Here is a 22,010-nt window from a genome sequence, read left to right on the forward strand (position 1 = left end):
TATAAACTCACCCACATTCTATTCTTTCCTATAGGATTTTTAGAAACATATTTATCAAATGGTGAGTTCTAACATTCACTTATTGATAAATAAGCTTCTAAAAATCCCGTAGGAATGAATAGAATATTGGTGAGTTTTTATGTATTAAGCTCTAAACTCACGTGTTGATAAATCTGCCCCACAGATTTTACTTTTCCTGCATGTTTATAGAGCTGATGCTGATATGACATAAAGACATTATCCCAAGCCTTAAAAGACAATCATACACAAATATACAATCTGCATAAGACAAATTTGTCTTATCGATGTCTTTTTAAATAGCCTCAAGTTTCTAATAGTTATATTACAAAACAAAAACTGTGGTGTTAATTCTAAAAGGGAACTTTGGATCTGAACGAGAAAGGAAGATCTATGAATTCAAATGTATGGAGTTATTCAACACATTAAGACAGGGCCTTAATTTGGGGTCAGGTTTCATGTCACACTATCTGATCTGACTGAATCCAGACCCCTGGACTATTTACAACCCACCCTAATAAACCTTAATTACTGTCACTATCTTCACAAGTTATCTCTATCTATCTGTAACTTCCTAATTTATTGCTTGTGAACACTTCTCTCTGATCTATCAGTATAAATGTTGTGCCATTTCAGTTCTCATTTGCATTCTGCCTGATGAAGGGGCCTTAGAGCTCCGAAAGCTTGCAATGTATTTTTATTGTTAGCCAATATAGGTATCATTTCTACAATACTCTTGTATTTGTGTTTTGTTGTTTTTTTATTATTATAATAGTTATATTCTGACTCAAATTCTTTCTTGCAGGTTTATTGATATATTGGGCGAATCTGCTTGTTACGTTCTCTTGGAATTTTATGCAAATTATTTGTCTCCTCAAGCCTCACAGCTGGGATATTTAAATGACTTTATAATGGATATGGATGTTTTAATTAAAAAAAAGTAATTTGGGCTTCATGTTTAATTTGAAAATTACTTTTATTATAGTTTTATGTCTGGATGACAGGTCCCCTTTAAGCAAGGTTATTTATTCCATCATCCTTGGTTTCAACAATATCTAATGGTATCTTGAAGTGTTATATAATGCCTCCCCTTTCTAATGCCTTTAATTAAGTTCAATATTCATGGCATTCTGTTGTGCTGGTCTTTCTAGAATATACCCTGGTTTTCATCACTCAGCTGGTACTGCATTAAATGTGAGATATTCATGTTTGGTGGAGTTGCAATTAACAAAAAAGGGGTTATGTAATAAAAAGGCACTAAGTTAGCTCAAGTAGCAATTTCTGTTCACCTGTTTAAAAGCAAAAATATTATTAGTTACTATGGGCTAGTGCTACTGGGCAAACATAGTGCCTTTTATTAAATACGGGGGTTACCTTTTAATTATTAAAGTAAACACAATACTGATCTTAAATACCAGAAGCTACTCTCTTTAACCTATATCCAATGCCACCTAACATAAGATCTCATAAATTAATTACTTGTATTTACCTATATTTTGTTGGCAGCTAAGTCACTACACTACTGAAAATACTACCCTTATCTAGCATGTTATTTCTCAGCATTGAGAAAAATGCAGTATTTTATGGAGAAAAAATTAGGAAATCTATGTATTATAAGGCATGCCCACCTTTAGCAAAAAAACCCACTAAAGTGATATGTCTTTGCAAGATTAATGTTTTCCCAGATACATTTAATTTGCCAAAATCCCTCCTTTACATTATATTATTTAGCAAACAAAGCACTTGTGCTTCAGAGTTCAGTAATAGCAAGTAAAGATCAGTCAGGACTGTGTCGCTTCGAGAACTTTGCATGTCCTGGCTGTCCTCTTTATTTTACATAGCAATAACTTATTTGCTACAATTAATGGTATGCTAAATAATGAGAAAGAGAAAGCAAAGCACTAAATATTGGTACAAATTTCCATTTTTACTGAAATGTTTCTAATAACTGGTGCCCAAAAAAATAGCATGTATTGCTACTAACCTAGCTGGCCTAGCACTCTCTCACCCTTGCAGCAAGCTCCACGGATCTGGGCTACCAATAGCTAACCTACTTGGCTTGCCTTGATACATGACGTAGCAGGCCTCAGGCTCACAGGATTCATCTGCTCTTGACTTATTTACATCCGTCAAAGATAAAATGGGCCACTATCCTTCCTCTTATATAGCTTCCCTAGAAAAATCCTTCCTTGAGTGCCACAAAGGAGAACCTGCTCAGGCACCTTCCTAGTGACTGGAATACAACTTTTTACATAAAAGAGCATGGGCTGATGAATCCATTTCACATATATACTAAATTTGTGTCAGAACCCGCATAGGATTGTCTATATCCTGGAACCCCTAGTAGTGATAAGGTCTGCTGTCTCTCTTGTTACACCTGGAAGTGTGTCCTGTAAAGGTGAAAAACATCTTCTGAATAACTGAGCCTGCCATCAATTTGTATATGGTTTATCCACCTTCCTGTGCTATAGGCAGGGCATCTGGGCTCTCCACTCTACCAGTAATATACTTTAAAATCTATAGCTATTCCTGGAACCCTGCAAACCATGGCCAATCAGTTTGATCAGTCAATCAAACTAGTGGCAAGTAGAGAAAAGGAAACTGACTAAACGTGGGAGTGCAGGTTTTAAACCATGATTGTCGGGCTAATGAAGAACACAATTTGGCTATAGGATCAGTATTGTGGTATATCATACCAATTATACAGGTATACCAATTTAGGCCTCACAACCATTATGCCCAGAACACACCCAAGTTAGCACCCATCACACCCACAATCTACCAAAAACCAAACCTACTTTCCAATAAATTTTGCCCCACTTGGGGTCAGTAACGGAAGAGTTGTACAGCGAAAAGCACCTTAGGAAGGTGCGGCGTATGCATTACACAGCCATGTCCCTCATCCGCTCTGGTCACACTTCAATTATGCCAAAACCCATGACCCACCCAACCCCTACCCACTCCTCACAAGACCTGCTCCTTTAGTGACCCAAAATCACACTTTTTCATTTCAGTACCACCCTCTGCCATGGGGCCTGACTGCAGTATTCCCTGTAGCCCTGATCACAGCCCTCAGCATAAGAGCCACAATGCCCATGAACTAAGAACTAAGCTGTTATATCTAGCCCTTTTAACTCTGCATCTGCTTTCTAGTTCAAGGTGTCCCTAAATTGTAAAACAAAAATTTGGCCCTAGCTTTTACCTAAATCATTGGGATCTTTTTGCGCCAGAATTAAAAAACATTAAATTTGGTCAATTTCACTCATTATCTTTGTCTTAAACAAGGAATTTTTGTCCTTGCATTGTGAATACATGGGCCCAACAATAGGTATTGTTTGAAACCATGAAAAAAAGTGAAAGAATATACACTTTTTCATCAAACATTGACAATAGAGGATATGGTAGCTGCAGGGATTGCTTTTAACCACCAGGGAAAACTGGGAAAGTTGTTTTATTGTTCCTTGGCCCAAATAGGAACCCTTGTAGGCAAATATAAAAATGAATTACTATTGGGAGCAGAGGCTTTGGTGGAGGCGAATATTATTAGCAGCCAGTAAAAAAGTGTCTTTCTTTGTGCCCTGGCACAAGTGACAAGGCAAGTAACAAATGCTCTTCTTTCAGGAAGAATATATAATCGTTAAATGATCACATGAATACACGTGAATCCCAGTGCCCAATAAGGGAAATTATAAAGCTACTTGCAGCAATTGGTATCAAATATCCATAATTCTCTTAATTAATATTCAGTAACCAGCTACTGGAAAATTGTATTGATTAAAAGTGATTGTCACTTATTGTCATCTTCTTTCAAAAAGACACTGGAATCCTTTTATGCCAGAGTAAAACCCTAAACGCTCTACATTAATTTTTGACAATTTTAGCCATTGTCTTCTCCTAAATTAGCCTTTGTTTTGTCCCTAAATTATAAAATACTTGGCCTTTGGCAATGACCCTTTAACACCATTATGAACAAAAGATCATAAAAACTAAAGATTAGTATGGGTATTTTTATGCATTATAATCTCCTCATTTAGCCTATTTTTGTTCTTAATTTGTGCTTTTCAGCCAAAAAAGGGTTACAGCATTATAAAAATTTCCACTTTTTTTGATAAATCAGATGAGAATCAGCTTCAGCACATATTGTTGGCAACCAGGAAGAACATCTTTTTTGGTTCTCTTGCATTGGTGGGAGCTCTGAGCAGAGATAAAAACAATTGCAAGTTTGGTTAAATATCAGGAGCAGATGCTATTGCTATGGCAGGTAATGCTGGAAAAAGTGTTCTCCTCTTTTGCTCCTGACACAAGTAGAAGTTGTAAGTTGAAAACCCTGCGCCTAATAAAATACTGGGCGCTACTCTAGCTGCAGCTGGAACTCCACAGAATACTTTCACTGGCATATGTGCAAATTCTAGATAGCAAATAAAAGCATGAATTACTTAAGGCTTGGTCAAACATTGGGAGCCAAAGCTCTGGTAGCCGCAACCATGGGTTGCAACTACCACGAAAAAAAAGTATTTTTCCTCTAATAAAAATATAACCAGCAAGCCCAACACGTGCATGCTGTGTCACATCCAACAAGATAGTCAGATTCAGTTGGAGCAACTTTTTTTTGCATAGAATTACATGAACTTTGATGGTGGTGTTCCACAATGGATCAGGTTAAATCTGACCCACAACATCTGATCAAAGGTACTCTTTGGGTTTAGCCCATATTTCCCCATTTTTGGATAGTTGTGGGTGACAGCTTGTGTGGTCTAACTCCTCTGTGAAACAGGGGAAACCCTTTCCAGCGCTAGCCTGCTAGACTACCTTTGGTCAATTTTACTAAATTAAGTATTGTTTGGTTCCACAATAGTGAAAAATCTGACCCTTGTTTACACAAAAAACACTGGGACTCTTCAATGCCTAAAACATTACTGTTAGTATATTTTACCCATTATATTCACCTTAAACAGTCCTCCCTGTATTGTGAAAAATCTGGTTTCACATAAAACTCTAAAAACCCTTGGATGACACTTTACAAAAAAAAAAGGACCTAAAAACTCACGATAACTTTTGGTCAATTTCAGTCATTGTATTCACCTAAAGTAGCCCTTTTTTGCCACAAATTTTGACTAAATCTACCCCTTGCTTTCACAAAAATACTGGGCCCCTGATTCCACTCTAAGAAAAGATCCTACTTTTGCTTCATTCACCCATTGTATTCTAAATTAGTCATTATTTTGTCTCCAAACTGAGATGAGAATCAGCTTTAGCACGTATTGTTGGCAACCAGGAAGAACATCTTTTTTTGGTTTTCTTGCATTGGTGGGAGCTCTGAGCAGAGATAAAAACAACTGAATGTTTGGTTATACATGGGCAGCAAATGCTATGGCAGGTAATGCTGGAAAGTATTCCCCTCTTTTGCTCCTGACACAAGTAGAAGTGTAAGTTGAAAACCCTGCGCCTAATAAAATACTAGGCGCAGATACTCTAGCTGCAGCTGGAACTCCACAGAATATTTTTCCTAGCATATGTGCAAATTCTAGATAGCAAAGAAAGCATGAATTACTTAAGGCTTGGTCAAACATTGGGAGCCAAAGCTCTGGTAGCAGCAACCGTGGGTTGCAACCACCACGAAAAAATGTATTTTTCCTCTAATAAAAATATAACGAGCAAGCCCAACACAACCTCACTAGTGCCCATAACGCACTACCCCACTCCGCGTTCCCTCACCACTCCCACTGGGCGGCTACGTGCGGCGTTCCAGCGCTTATATACGTGCTGTGTGACGTCATAAACTCGCGAGATGAGCGGTGTGACGTGCGGATTCGCTGTCCGGCAGGAGTTAAGGAGCTAGACCCTAACGGGGCTGAGGGACTTTTTAACAGCGATCCGGGACTGCGGGCTGTGATAAGAAAATCGGCACTGTCCCGGAAAAAGAGGGGCTGTTGGGCGGTATGTGGCAAGGCAGCAATTAGGGTGCCCAGAAGGTTGCCTGCCTTTCATATTTACAGCAGTCATTGATGTAATGTAATAATGTATCAATAATACTTAGTACTGAAGGAGTCACTGGTGCTGTTTTTTATACAGTAGTAGTCTGTACTGTACATCAGAGCAAGCTTCTCTTTAACCCATTCCTAACTATTTCTGTACTACAATCCCAGTATCTTCACACAACTAAATCTGTATGTTGGGGGCTTGGGATCATCATATTTGGGAACAACGTGTGGCCCCCCACATAAATAGCATTTATTTGCCAGTTTTTTACAGTCAGAGGCTACTTCTAGGCTGTACCCCTTCTGACCTGGGCTTGCTAATTGTGACCCCAGTTTAGAGTAACAGATGGAGCTTGCTGGGCATGCATAACTTCCAAATATCTGTCCCGCTGCTGATTGGGGGGGGGGGGGGGGGCTTAAGAAAGGGTTCTTGTAATAAAAAAAGGAATTTAAAGTGGGGCGCACAGCTGATTTTAAACCCATGTTTGAATCAGATTCTTTGTAAGTGCCACCCGTAAAGAAATAATATGAACAGGTGATTAAAGTTCAATAAAATGTAATACTATTATTTTTTAAAGGAAACATGTCAATCTAAGATATAATTCCAAATCCCATTTTTAGTCATGTTAGTCAAAGTTTACTTTTACTACATAAGTGTTGTCCAAATGCTTACATGGTGAGGCCAACATTTATTTATACAGCATGTTTAAGTCGCAGATTATATTGAAAAGATGATGTCATACAGTGAAGCCCCCCCCCCACCCCCCGAGAAGACTGGGGTCCTGTGGAAGGCCACATCAGACCCAAGACCTCCAGTTGGACTATATATTCAGTCTTGGAAGTTACAATCACAGCAAAAGGCAGGCACCAAGCATTGCATTGTTCAGAATTCTTGTTTATGCACCAGAATGGGGGACCTGACACCCATTCACAGGCTACACAATGATTGTCAGTGGAGGAAAGTGACATCTAGGAAGTGCAAAATGGAAAGTGAAAGTGATTGCTATGTCTGAGGCACAGAGGTGCGGAATCCAATATAGGACTGACAACTGAACTTTTTAAATACATTTGAAACAAGTATGGATGTTTTAATAAACAAACAAATTTGGGTTTCATAATTTGCAAAGGACTTTTATTATACAGCATGTTTTTTTTAAAACGCATCAGTTAATAGATCTTCTCCAGCGGAATCCTGCACTGATATCCATTTTTTTAAAGCACAAATTTTTTAATATTTAATTTTAAAATTTCGCATGGGGTTAGCCATATTCTTCGATTCCCAGGGTGCACAGTCATGTGACTTGTGCTCTGATAAACTTCAGTCACACTTTACTGCTGTGTTGCAAGTTGGAGTGATATCACCCCCCTCCCAGCAGTTGATCAGCAGAACAGTGGGAACGGAGCAAGATAGCAGCTCCCTGACACCTGTATTGCTAAAAGTGGTAGATCTCATAATAGCACTCCGTAGAAAATCCAAGTCCGGCTCATGACTCCTTCAGTTACATTGAAGTAGGAGAAATAATAGGTTACCTGAAAGCAGTTCTAATGTGTAGCGCTGGCTCCTTCTGAAAGTTCAGACTCAGGCACAACACACTGAGATGGCACCTACACGCCAATTAAAAAAATATGTTTTGCAATTTAGAAAGATAAAGTGCTTCATAAAATCATGGCAGAATCCCTTTAAATTCTTTGTTTGACCAACTAAACACCTCAACTCATCACTGAATTCTAGTATCCTAAAATGTAATCCCAGTGTCGGCTATGTCAGTCGTGCTGCACATCTTTTTGCATGCGTGCTGCTTCAAGTGCCAGATGGGCACGAAATGCATTAGGCCGGCATGTTATCTAAATACAAACTTTTTTACTTTTTCTAAACTTTTGGCCTGTATGTTGAAGCTTTTGTTGGAGTGGAAGTCCTTTTGTTTTTACAGATGATAATGTAACTATATTCCTAGTGTTGGTGATGTTATGAGGCAAAGTTTCGTAGTTCTATAAGGCCCGTAGATATGGAGACTGCTACCTCTGTGAAACCCTATATTCCTTAGACCAATCTTATATTTTATATATAGTTTCTTTACAGATAAGACCGTGCTACACATGGGACACTGTCAGTATGATATTCCAGTGTGTCTTAAAGGGGTTGTCAAAACAAGTCAAAAAGTTTATTTATGATTTGTTTCCCCCTGCTTTTTCACCTTGTTTTTCCTTGCTTTGCTTAGATCCAGCCAAACTGTAACATACGCTGGGTGATTTGTCTACATTTTTCTTCAAAGCCATTTTTTGTTAATACATTAGACATTCCTTAAAGGAGAAGGAAAGGCTAATAGAGTTTCTCAAGCTGCAGGCATACCTTCAGTTCTCTCAATAGTGCCCTTACGTCTCCCCATATTTCTCCTGTTCAGATGATCAGAAGCCTCATAGGAAAAAAAAAAGCTGAGCTCTGAGTTCCCATAATGCCTCGCTCCTGCACCAAGACCGGTGTAAATGCGCAGTTTGTAAGACAATGAGGAAGTGTCCTGCTGATTGGCTCAGATCCACATTCCTAAGGGGGGGGTGAGTTCTTAGCATTCTTGAGGGAGGGGGGAGCAGGAGAGGGGAGAGAGCTGTGAGTCTCTGACACAGGAAAACAAAGAGACAACAAATCTTTTGACAGTGGACTCAGTGCAGCGTTTCTGTGAGTGCTTATGGCTGTATTTACATAGACCATTCTGATAAAGCTTACTTAGTTTTTACCTTTCCTTCTCCTTTAAATAGTGGCCAGAAATTGACTTGTATCTGTTGTGCTATTAAAGTGCTCTTACATAAAAGGTATCATAAACATGTGATTGAAGTCTCAGGAATCACTGGGGGCTGTGAATTGCATATGTAGTAGAGTTTATTAGTTATCTGTTCTGCATTGTCCATTTCTGTGCCAGAAATGAGCATGTTGTGGCTGTGCAAATAGAAACACTCATAGACTAGCTCCAGTTTTCCATATACAGCAGCCCTATGCAGTTCAAGATATGGCTTCATCATTGTTCTCTCCTTCTGGGATTTTTTTTTTTTCCTGATCTTTCTTCTCCTTTTCATCTGGGGTGAGAAACCATGTGGTCAACTGCATAGTATTCAAGAACGCCAGAGTTTATGGTTGAGTTCTGGAACCACTGTTCTGACATGAATTTTAGATTTTTCATGGCCTTGTAGTTTAGGAATAGTCGATTTTAGTGTGGGCTTGTCCAGCTGAATAGGGCCATAATGGCACTGGCATGATTTGTATGATTTTTATTAGTTGGGCAGTGCCACTACTTTTTCCAGAATTTCCCACTATTGCAGTTGCTGTCAGGGAGTTGTTAGGCAGTGAATTGAAAACATGGCAGTTTCAATTTCTAAGTGATAACTGCCTGTCACACAAACACTTTTCGTTTATTGCTATAGCAGCAAATAATGGTTGTGTATTTTAGTTTTGCACCATCCTCAAGCAACTTAAAATTCTGGGTGCTACAGTGCCAGTAGTTACTCACCATAGTTGTGTGCCAGCCCTAAATGGATAACTACGGAGTTGAGGTAACTGCCTTTGCATAGATGTAGCATTATACCAACCTAGGCATTCTTTGCAGAATTTGCACTTTAAATCAACGTTTGCTGCAACAGCTTAGATTGAAACTGCTTCCAATACACAGCGCCCGATGAACACATGATTAGTTTTTAGTTTGTCCCTGTTTGCAGTTCGTGAATATATTTTATGGCCATCTGTTTGCCATTTTGTGTATGACAGCTTTGCTTTGGCGCTCATTTTTTCACTTTGCATTTTTTTCTGACTGCTTTCTCTGTGACGCTGTGCATTTATTGTGTGATTGATCCCCTGTTCATTTACTTCTGTTGGTACACTGCATTCATTTCTCACTTACTGAAAATATAGTGCTGACTGGTGCATGTATCCACTTAAAAAGTTTTGGTTTTTTTAAGGGCTAAGATTTTCTTACCTCTTGTTTGTGCACAGTTCTTCATTTTGTTATGATTTTTCCTTCATTTGCGTTTCTATTGTATATTGTGAAGATCTGTGAGAGGCAGTGACTAAAACAATGCAAAAGCAGATAATAGGCTAGTGTCACACACCAGCTTTTCCAACAGCTTCTTTATGTCAGTGGAGAAACTGCTGATTCTGCTTCCTACCTCTCAGTGTAGAAGCTCAAATGTGCATTTTCTACTTGAAACGTGCCATTTGTTTGCAGTGACAGGCAGATTGTATTCTTGTCACTGTACACAAATGTGGGGCAAAAGGTAAGTGAATCAGTTGGTTATCTACTGGTGAAAAAACACGGATTCAGCCCCTACCTGGGTAAGTGTGCAGTGATGGGAATTTATTCAACCTTCGCAAAACTTACAGGAGCATATTTCCTTCCAAAATCAGTTGTCCATTTTCAGGCCAGAAGCCACCCTATGTGCTCAATAACATGCATATGTCTTTCCTTCATCTGGATGCAGCAAATATCTTTACCCTGTTGAGGTCTTTCACAGGACATAATTATGCCTAAAGAAAATCTACCTTTTAGACACTTTACCTTGGTATTTTAGTACCATAGAAAGTGTTAATGTACTGTTACCGTAGTGTTAATTTAGACTTGACTAACAGAACTCTGGTTCTTCACCGATGTAGAATGCCCTACTGGTTGGTGTGTTTTTATACATTACTTAGAGATTTTGTATAGATATATGCTGGGTATCAGATGTAGACTGTTGGCTTTTTCAACCCACATTAACTGTGTAATTATGTACGCTGGAGGTCTTTCAAATATAGATAGTTTTTTTAACAGAAAACTTCTGAATATATTTTGTACATGCTGTAATAAACTATGCAATAGGCACAGACACTTTGTTATTTAACTTTTCTTTCTTATATCACATTGTCTATAATTTTAGGTGGTGGGTGGCGTGATGCTTACACTGGCAAGCAAGTTGAAGCGGGACGATGGTGTTAAAGGAAGTAGAACATCTAGCACAACCTCTGATTCAACACGCAGAGTGTCTGTTCGTGACAGATTACTTGTAAAAGGTAGCGTTTGAACACCCATCAACTGACTTGCAATGCAGAGAATTAACATATTTATCATTGTTATATATTATTATACAGTATGTATATGTATACAGGCCACAACTTGCTCTGCACTCTCTAAAGGAACTGTTCATTGCAAAAATGAATATAAATAGATAGGTTGTGCAAAATCCAAAATATTTCTAATATACTGTAGTTAGTTAGCCAAAAATGTAATCTATAAAAGCTGGAGTGAGTGGGTGTCTTACTTAATAGCCAGAACACTACTTCCTTCTTTCAGCTCTCTAACCTCAGTTAGTCAGCGACTTGAGGGTGGCCATATTGGACATAACAGTTCAGTTAGTTTGTGAGCAAGCAGGTCAGACTCAAAAGCAAACAGGTATGTCCCATTAAGTTAAGTTCTGGCTTTTATGTAAGAAACCTACTCACTCCAGCCTTTACAGATTACATTTTTGCTTAACTTGCTGTATTGAAAACATTTATTATTTTGCACAACTTATATCTGTTTACCCAGTTTAGTTTTTTAGTTTAGGTCCCTCTTCTGTGTTTCTCAGTACCCACTCAGCAAGACTTTTTGTGCTCTGCTGAGCAAGGTCTTTAGTACAGCTTAGTGATGGGGAACTTCCTGGCATGTTACACTCTTAAGGTTCATGGTAATTTCCATTACACCATTGGAATACTGCATTACTGCATCAAAAATGAAAAGCCCAAAGCAAAATATTGCAGATCCCCCATTTTTTACATAAATCCAACCTTATTTCAATCTGGCATGATCGCAGAAAGATGGCAAAGAATATGCTCAGGGGCATATTTATTGTAGTGTGTAAACGAACATCACCGGGGATGTTGCCCATAGCAACCAATCAGGTCTATACTTTTGTTTTGTAACTTGTAGGTGACCATTCAAACTTAATTTCTGATTGGTTGCTATGGGTTACATAGGTTAACTATATAGGGTAAAAGCGCTGCATAAATTGATGGCGATATATAAAGAATAATAATAATAGGGTTGAAAAAAGACCAGAGTCCATCAAGTTCAGCCCTTCCAAGTAAACCCAGCACACACAACCTATACTTACCAATCTTTACTATCACATACATAAACTATATATACAACCATTTATACTAACTGTAGATAATAATATCACAATAGCCTTGGATACTATGCTTGTTCAAGAGAATCTGCCATTACAACATCACTAGGAAGGGCATTCCACAACCTCACTGCCCTCACAGTGAAAAACCACCTACAATGCTTCAAATGGAAACTCCGTTCCTCTAATCTAAAGGGGGGGCCTCTGGTACGTTGATCGCTTTTATGGGAAAAAAGAATACCCCCTATCTGCCTATAATCCCCTCTAATGTACTTGTACAGAGTAATCATGTCCCCTTGCAAGCGCCTCTTTTCCAGAGAAAACAACCCCAACCTCAACAGTCTAACCTCATAGCTTAAATCTTCCATCCCCGTTTAGTTGCACGTCTCTGCACTCTCTCCAGCTTGTTAATATCCTTCTTAAAGTGATACTGACACCAAAGAATTTCTTTTAAAAATATGAACCTATTTCCAAACCAACCTATAGGTCATGCTGACTGTTTTTTCCTAAAAGTCCTGTTTCTCTACATAAATCCTACTGAAGATATTGAACGCAACTGTCTGGCAACCCGACTGTAGCTTGTTAATCTGTCAAAAGGACTACGTCATAAACTGGGAGGATTCAGCTTGCCATTTGCTTCAAAGAGTTCCCCTTCCCTCCCTCCCTCCCTCGCTCCTCGCATTGTGAACTAGATAGCAGGCAGGCTTGATCTTTCCATTGCCTGCCTGCTTCAAAGGGCTGCCCCCCCTTTCTGCTCTTCACATTAAGAATTTAAATAGCTTTCCCGTGCCTGTCTGCTTCTAAGGGCTCTCCCTCCCCATTACACATAGACAACGAAGCTGAGTGTGTGTCACACTGGCAGAAAGCAGAAGGGGCATTGCAGGTTTGTGATTGGGCATATTTATTCACTTGTGAGGCATTTAAATTAAAACCTGGAAGAGAGGAACAAACATGGCTGCTCCATGGGTCTATAATTTGTGCTACCGTAATTATGAAGCAAAAAAACTTTGCAGATTTAGTTCAGAAGGAATTTAAAGCTGATACAAATTAAAACACAACAGCAGGTGTAAAAAATTTTTTTAATTGGTTGTCAGTATCACTTTAAGGACTGGAGCCCAAAACTGCACTGCATACTCAAGGTGAGGCCTTACCAGGGACCTTGAGTCAATGCCCTTTTTTATACAAGACAGCACTTTATTTGCTTTAGTAGCCACTGAATGACACTGCCTACAGTTTTCTCGTTACAGGAGCACGGGCTAGGGGGTTTCAGGTAACCACTGGGAGGTGCCAAGCATTTTGGCAGCACAACAGAGACACTTTCCGCACACTCTGGCTCTCCAAAATAATAAACGCCCGGTGCACACTGCTGGAGGGATCGGCACCCTCCCAAAACCAACTAGGAAAAAAAGCAAATGGCACACAGGGCTATAAACTAGGGAACAAGCCCTTCAAAGTTTTATTGCGGAGGTGCAACGTTTCGGGGCAGAATAACCCCTTTATCAAGCATAGAACACAGTGAAAGCACACAAGAATTTATACACAATTGGTTAACCACATCCCCAAAGTTAATTGGTAAATTGAATAAATACTTTCAAACACCATCGTGTTAAATTGGAACAATCAAACAAATTCCAATACAATACATAAAATAAAGTGCATAATATGTCCGTTAACATCTCAAGTAAAGTGCATTGGATAAATAGTAACAGCCAAAAATACATTAAAACTTCATTGTGGAAGAGTGAACATTTCTACTCTCTGTTCCAAACCCATTCTCCTGACAGAATGGAAACAATGTATCCAAACATAGTCTCATAGCAGAGTGAAAACAATGTGTCATAGGAGAGAGTCCACTGGATACTAGAACATAAAAAATAAGTGATACATGTGAAGTTAAAATGTTGCAAACTGAACCCTAGTTAAAAACAATGCTTGCAAGCATCAAAATCCAAAATAATAAAATATCTTGCCCTAACCTGAAGGGGAAAGGTATCTATCCCTGCTGCATATTCAGAAAATTACTTATCTGTAATAAAAACATAAATACAAACATATATTAACATTAAGATTATATCCACAAATACCTATAAAAAGCATGACATGTTAAATTTATTGTTTAACCCTTTTGGATGGCGAGATTGCAAGAGCCAAATCCAATAACATTCTCTTTGGGATAATACCTTCCTCTTTTCCTGACCTTGTTTATTAAATGTTTAGCAAGTAAAGTCTCCCTTTTCTTTTCAATCTCCTTATTTTTTACATTTTTCATAATTCTCAGGGGGGATTGAGATTGGGGTTGGTAATTCCGTATTGTTCCAATTTAACACGATGGTGTTTGAAAGTATTTATTCAATTTATCAATTAACTTTGGGGGTGTGGTTAACCAATTGTGTATAAATTCTTGTGTTCTATGCTTGATAAAGGGGTTATTCTGCCCTGAAACGTTGCACCGCCGCAATAAAACTTTGAAGGGCTTGGCCCTGTGTGCCATTTGCTTTTTTTTTTCCTAGTTTTTTTTTTTTCCTAGCCAAGCATTTTATTTTGGCACCATCCAGTAATTGTAATTTTCCTTGATTAGTACAGTATTTCTGATATTTGTAAAATATTATAAAAACTCTTTCTAGTAAAATCTATCTGAACGGAGACTGTCACTTATACCATAAAAGCAGACATTGCATTGTGGGCTTTTCAATGTTTTGTGTGAAAATCATGTTTGTTAGTACAACTTTCATGTTATGTTTGTGAATAATTTATAGTACAAAAGAAGTGTGAATAAAATAAGAAAGGAACAGTGCACTTTACTCTCTAAGCATAATCAGTCCGTTTAAATGATAAATTACACTTCTGTTTATGGTATCACTTTTTTTTTATTGCTTCTGCTTTAATTTACTTAGGTTGGAAACATTTTCTGATGCTTCCCTGCTAGGTTCTACTGCTTTGTGTGACATGAGTATTACAACTGAACAGGGAAGCATCAAGAAATGACCCTTCCTAGATGAAATTGGTTTTTCAGTTCTACTTGGCACTCACTGATAAAAACAGCTTGGGGATCTTAAGTTGCACATGAAATTAGCAATGTAAAACTGGGCGTATCACAAAATCTAATAGAAAAAATTGCAATAGTGCTCTGAAGAGCACTCTGAGCACTTTTAAATTGTTCCGTGGAATGTTGTATGTCCTCTTTAAAGAAATGCTTTATCATGAATAAAGTCACACATTAGACCATCCTTTACGCACAAGCAAAAATGCAAATGGATGCAGTGTGAAAGAACAGTTTCTATACTTCTGTTGTTTTCAATAAAACAATAAGGGTTCTACCAAAACAACTACTTTGGTGGAGTTGTATGCTTACATTATGATTTTGGTGCTCTTTCAATTAAAAGGTACATTTAAGACCTTTAATTTTCGAAGTTTAGATTTTTATCATTTTTTAGAACTTGTTGACAGCTTAAAGGAGAAGGAAAGGCTAATAAAGAGTTAATATCAAGCTGCATGCCTACCTTCAGTTGTCTCAATAATGCCCTTAAGTCTCCCCATATTTTACCTGCTCAGATGATCAGAAGCCAAACAGGAAGAAAAAACACTGAACTGTGTAAAGAAAGTTCCCATAATGCCTCACTCCTGCACTGAGACCAAGTGAACATGCTCAGTTAGTAAGACTATGAGTCAGCTTCCTGCTGATTGGCTCAGATCCACATTTCTAATTACTTTGATATGACAAAGACCTTATCCCCTTGCTTATTCTATTGCAGTTTAATGGAAGCACATAAAAAAGTATGTATGGGAACTGTTTTCCAGTGTCAGCACTAATAGTTGTTACGCTATTTATTTTGGTTTTAACAGCTGACATTTTGAGCCTAGATTAGATGTTTTCTAAGAAATTTAGAATGTATAATTTAAAAGCAAATATTAAATAACCATACAAAAAGTATGATGCTAGTATATCACAGTGTAATGATTTAGAACCTTTACATAGAATAAATTACAGGTATTGGAGGTTGTGGGCCATGTTTTAGGATGATCCATGTTTTTTTTTTTCTTCATGTGGTGAGGCCAGGGCTGTCAGGGCATGACCATTTGTGTATGCCTTAATTTTAGAGGCAATAACAATCGGTGCATAAGGAGCAGAGGCAATTGCAGTAGGTGCATAAGGAGCAGAGGCAGTTGCAATAGGTGGCATTAGCATGTATTCCTATAAATGCTAATGAAGTGCTAGTTCTGTATTTTAATGTAATGCTTTGATTGCAATAGGACTTAACTATTGTTTAATGTGACAGCTGCATTTTAGTATTTGGCTTTGATGTGTTCAGTTCATTTTTTTTTCTTGTTATATTTTCATTGAAAATAGTATCAATAAATTAAAAAAAATGCAAGATTCTTTCTAAAAGGTACAATTAAGTTGTGCTTCCAGGTGTTTTATCCCTGTAAATTGTAAATATTGGGGGGTTTAGCAAAATAACAAGTTAGCTGAAAGCTGTGATATTGTTTACCACGTTGGGCTTGAGTTCACAGGGCAGAGATGCGGAAATTGGAAATCTTGCTCCAAGAGCTGCCCTTTTGTGTGTATTTTATTATAAATGTCTAGTGGACAGGTTTCATATAATAACTGCAAAATTGCTCATATGGTTGGAAATTATCTGCAGTGTGTCAGTGTACTTATACGAGCAGAAAGCAACCGCATCTTTGCTCTGTGTACCCTAGACCTACCATATAGATTTATTATTCTATTCTGTAACTCTCCAGTTTAGGATTTCACCAGCTATCTGGTTGCTAGGGTGCAATTTACCCTAGCAACTGGCCAGTGGTTTAAATGCAAGTTAATAGGAGAGGGCCTGAATATAGAAAAATTAAGTAATTAATAAAGAGGAGCAATAAAAAAATTGTAATGTAAAACTGTAGACTCTCAGGATAGTCATTGTATTTGCTGCTGGCATCCCTGACCCCCCTTTGAAAGCTGGAAAGAAAGGAAAGTAGAAGGCAAATAATTCAACACCTCTCCCATGTAATTAACAGTATACAAAACCTGTATGTTACCCCTCAGGCCTTACCCCATAGTGTTCCTCTTTCCCACAATCTGTATCAAACCTCCTGCTTGATCTCTCTGCAAGGCCAATATCAAACTTCATTCCTACTGCCTTCACTGAAGTCCATTCCCATGCCCTGTACTAAATACCTCGGCCTTTCCAACCTTCTCACCAGGGCTGTGGAGTTAGAGTTGGAGTCGAGGAGTCGGAGTCGGAGGCAATTTTGGGTACCTGGAGTCGGCAAAAAATGAACCGACTCCGACTCCGACTCCTACTAAATTTAAATGGGAATAAAAAAAAAAAAATAAAGCAAGTTTAAATGTCCCAATTCACAAACAGTCATAATTAATTACTTCTCTGCTATAAGAATAAAGCCCAATGCACACAGTGCATAAACGAACACGTTGAGTGACCATGAAGCATGCTTTTCATTGACTGTATGAATGTATAAAATACATTAGCATATTAAAAACAGAGGAGTCTGAGTCGGAAGTATCAGAAACTGAGGAGTCGGAGTCGGAGAATTTATCTACCGACTCCACAGCCCTGCTTCTCACACTGAATCCCCACCTCCCCCACCCATCTCCTTCACTTAAACCCTTTACCCTTCCCCTCTATTGAATGCCTCCATCCATTTCCTATAACAAACCTGTCTACTGTATCCGCCTGTGCTAATTTATATGTATTATTTTCTCTTTATTTTAACAGAAGTAGCAGAGTTGGAGGCAAATTTGCCATGTAAGTATAGCATTGCAAATTTCTACTGTTTAAAGGATACCTGTCACCCACACATAAAAAGCTGTATAATAAAAGTTCTTTATAAATTAAACATGAAACCCAAATTTGTTTTTAAATTAAATCATCCATACCTGTTATAAATGAATTTAAAAAGCTGAGCTGTCAATCATATATTGCTTGCCCCGCCTCTATGTGGCAGGCACTATATGATTTACATCTCGGTTTTTTAATTACAATTACTTTAACTTTCTATTCAGCACTTCCTAGATATCACCTAGATGGCAAATGCATAAGATCTGATGGCAAATACAAAGCTTGCCTTAATAACAGTGTACCCAAAATGGCACCGGCCTGCTGGCTGTGATTGTAAATTCCAAGACTGAAGGGAAAAGAAATGAAACAATTTATATAGTGTAAGTAAAGTTTATTTTGCTTAATTAATATGATAGAAAAGGATTTGGAATAATTTTTTTAGGGTGACAGGTCCCCTTTAAGCGTTAAAATATTAATTTTGATAACTGATTTTTTTTTTATCATCACCAGGTACCTGTAAAGTAAATTTTCCCGATCCCAACAAGCTGCATTACTTCCATCTGACTGTGAGCCCAGGTAAGACTATTTTTAAAGGTTTTTCATTCTGGGCAGGATTGATGCTAATTAACTACAATCTGCTATGGTAACACCTGTCAATGTAATAATTATTTTTTACTCTGCTGTAAATGTATTTATAATTCTCTGTCATTAGGTGTGAATGATAACGAGATCAGAAATTACATTATTTTTGGTGTGGTTATTATAGCATAAGACGTTTTTCTTCATTTAGCTTCCAAATGCAAGTAATAATTTTCTATTCTGCACTTGAGAAAGTATCACTAAAGCAGAAGATGACCATTGGGAACATACATGCAAATATATTTTTTTGTTTAATTTATTTATTTTTTTAAAACTCTAACTCACGAGAGCAGATTTAGCTCCCTAGGATAATTAAGTATCAGACAAGCAATTAATACCTTTATGGAGCAAGAGAGTACTTTTTAATTCCAAATTAAAATAAAACTACTCTTGCTCTGCACTGTTAAAACTGGTTTATTTGTATCAGAAACACTACTATAGTTTTTATAAATAAGCTACTGTGGATCCATGAGGGCAGCCATTCAAGCTGGAAAAAAAAAACAAAAGGCACAGGTTCCATAGCAGATAAGCTCAGTAGAGTGCAGTGGGGCTATGTAACCTGTGCCATTTAGCCCTATTTCCCTGTAGGAATTCGCTATTTACACCATACCATTATTTCTGACTGCATAGATCATATGATGATATTCTGTACAATTTGATACAGATTTGAAAAAGGCCCTTTCCTTTTTCAACAAGATTATGGCCTTATGGAAAAATAATAGGTTTGCAAAGATGGGAGTTGAAGTACTTAACTGGCATGCACAGAGCCGCTGTGTCCAAGGCTACTGCCACATGGGGTGGTTTCTTGGTCTGCTTATAAGCGCAGACCAAGGCACTGGTGTGCCCACACCAGAAAACACTGTATGGGGCTGAGTGCAGATATATGGAATAGATTTTGGTGTGAAAATTCCTACTCATGCATTTTGGCCCTCAGCTCCGATGCAGTGTCTCCAGTGCACCATTCTACAGATGTGCAGAATTAGCCCCTTATGGCAGTAGCCTAAGTGTTTTCTTACAGCTGTACATCCTGCAAACTTTTAAATATTACAATCTAGTAGGAAGTCACAGTCCTAAAACGTTTACATAACTTGAAAGCTACTTATGTTCTCTGAGGCTGGCCAACCATCTGAGAATCCTATCAACTTCACAGGTTGTCAGCATTTGGAAGAAAATGACAGGGACACTTTTCTGCTGAACTGGCAAGTAATGAGAGACTAGCTAAAATTAAGTCTTTGTACATCCTGCAGACATTCCTGACATGCCTCAGGAATAGTACTGTTGGCAGCTATAGGTTACTAGAGGTGGAGCAAACTTTGTGCCCGTTAATACATTTCTTCCAGTAAAAGTAGAATTATAAAATTATATATGAATTATAGTCATAGAAGTGAAATAAAAATTGCATTGCCCCTGCAAATTAAGGTCGCCTAACAACTATCGTCTTAAATTATATTCAATAAGAGAAACGAGATAGGGGCTTACTTTAATTTTATGGAATAGGCTGCTTTGGCATTTCCCACTACCCACAGCCCTGTTCTTTATATTACATAATGCTCCTTGAGGTGATAGGTAGTCAGTCGCTCTCCAGAGAAGTGCACTTATTTATGCATACTATAAATACCAGGAAAGGAATGATGCACCACTGGAAAATATAATGTATTTGACTTTTTCAGCAGGACTTTCTTAGTAGTGGTATAGTGTTTGTGGCAAAACTTACAAAATAAACGATGGCACTTGTTTATGTGTTTTATGGAATTAATTGTTTTTAACATTTTATAAGACCCTTTTGCTTACCAGCATATAAAGCATTTCTTAAAGCAAATGGACTGCTTCTAGTAAGAAGTTATTCTTATTGCCTTACTGACAAATTACATGCTCATTTATGAAGGCATGTCTATACACATCCTCTATATGTGTGCCAGAAGTAAAGATTAATGTTACTAAAGGTCAGCAGTATGAATGTTGCTCTACTCTGCCAGACTTGCTCCTTTGGCATTTCTTTACTTCACTCATCCTTCTAATGTTATAGTATTAAGCAATGAACATATAGCCCACACTAAGGGGAACATTTACTAAGCAATTTTGAGATAAAGTCTATTTCTTTTTAACTTGTAGATATTTCTGAGATTTACAAATGGGTTTTCACCAGTACTCAATTTTTATTGGAAATTTTACCTGAAAAATTCGAGTTTTTCGAAAAATAACTCAAATGATTTGAGATTTATTAACATTTAGGTTACTTTTTTCTTTAAAAAAAAAATCACTAGGTTTGATCTGTCGAGTACCATTGAGTACCGTATATACTCGAGTATAAGCCGATCCGAATATAAGCCGAGGTACCTAATTTTACCTAAGAAAACTGGAAAAACTTATTGACTCGAGTATAAGCCTAGGGTGGGAAAGATATGTCCTTTTTCATTATGTCATTTACAAATAATTGTCTTACTACACTGCACTGCTGGGAGAGAACATAAATATATATTGATCAATGAATGCCAGTTTGGCCTCCCTTCAGTCTGCCGTCCGTCTCTGCATCCTCCCTCTCAGCTCCCCGTACTGTCCCCCCTGTGCCCCCCTGATGGTGGCCCTGTCCCTGACAGTTGTTGTGCTCCAACCCCATCCAACATTCTTTACAGTTTCACCCCATGAATAAGACTTTTTATGCCACTATAATGTATTTGACTAAATAAGCCCAATATAGTTGTAGATCTTTTTTTAGTATATCTCTTTTTGGGCAGTTTTGCCCATTCAAGTGTCTTTGATAATCTTGTTCTTCATAATCATAGCTCACAATAGACACAGACCATGAAAGAAAGTGTAGCCACAATTATTGGCTGTAATGTAATGCATGGTGCTGGAGGGCTCTTTTAGATGGTAATGTGCAGTCTTGCGAAATTATTCACACTTTCATTATTATTTCACAGACATTTTTATAATGTACCATAGCTGAAAACAAATTTCTGCCAGAAAAAGATGCATATTTATATCTCTTTTCCATGTTCTAGATAAAGCAGGTCTCTGTTTCTCTATACCTAATCTCACTTACCACAGTGTAACACATACTGTACCTGTTTTTGATTACATGTCCCTGGGGATATTTTTTTGCTTCAGGAAATGTTCTGGGTTTATAAAATTGACTAATTGGAAACAATACGATATTTCATTTTTCAGAAAGCAGGGTCTGTTATCACTCTCTGTGTGACATCTATTACAAACAGCAGCAGGTCATAAACATGACCGTTTGGCATGACGTATATGGACAGATTTATCATGGGGAGTAAAGGCGACAATTTGCCAGGCTTCCCCATGTAAATAAACAATGTCGTTTTTTCTTAGGAGGACTTCAGCTAAAAATAACTGTGTCTGTGTCAAGTCAGGCGTTCAGACGGCATAAATTAAAACAGACCTTTTTTTTTTTTTGGTGAATTTAGTTTTACACAGCATAATAAATAGGTGT

General features: G+C 37.8%; 1 protein-coding gene across 1 annotated transcript in view; it reads left to right on the forward strand.

Moving 5' to 3' along the window:
• The first annotated feature begins 5,853 nt into the window (after positions 1 to 5,853).
• The window catches only part of ube2f (ubiquitin conjugating enzyme E2F (putative)), a 115,835-nt gene continuing 99,678 nt past the window's right edge, over positions 5,854 to 22,010 (forward strand). Inside the window, 4 exon segments of the mRNA NM_001011221.1 lie at positions 5,854 to 5,955; positions 10,896 to 11,028; positions 17,855 to 17,884; positions 18,428 to 18,493. Coding sequence (NP_001011221.1) covers positions 10,911 to 11,028; positions 17,855 to 17,884; positions 18,428 to 18,493 — 214 coding nt within the window. The 5' untranslated portion in view covers positions 5,854 to 5,955; positions 10,896 to 10,910.

This window comes from Xenopus tropicalis, chromosome 9, assembly GCF_000004195.4.
Source record: "Xenopus tropicalis strain Nigerian chromosome 9, UCB_Xtro_10.0, whole genome shotgun sequence".
NCBI classification, from domain to species: domain Eukaryota; kingdom Metazoa; phylum Chordata; class Amphibia; order Anura; family Pipidae; genus Xenopus; species Xenopus tropicalis.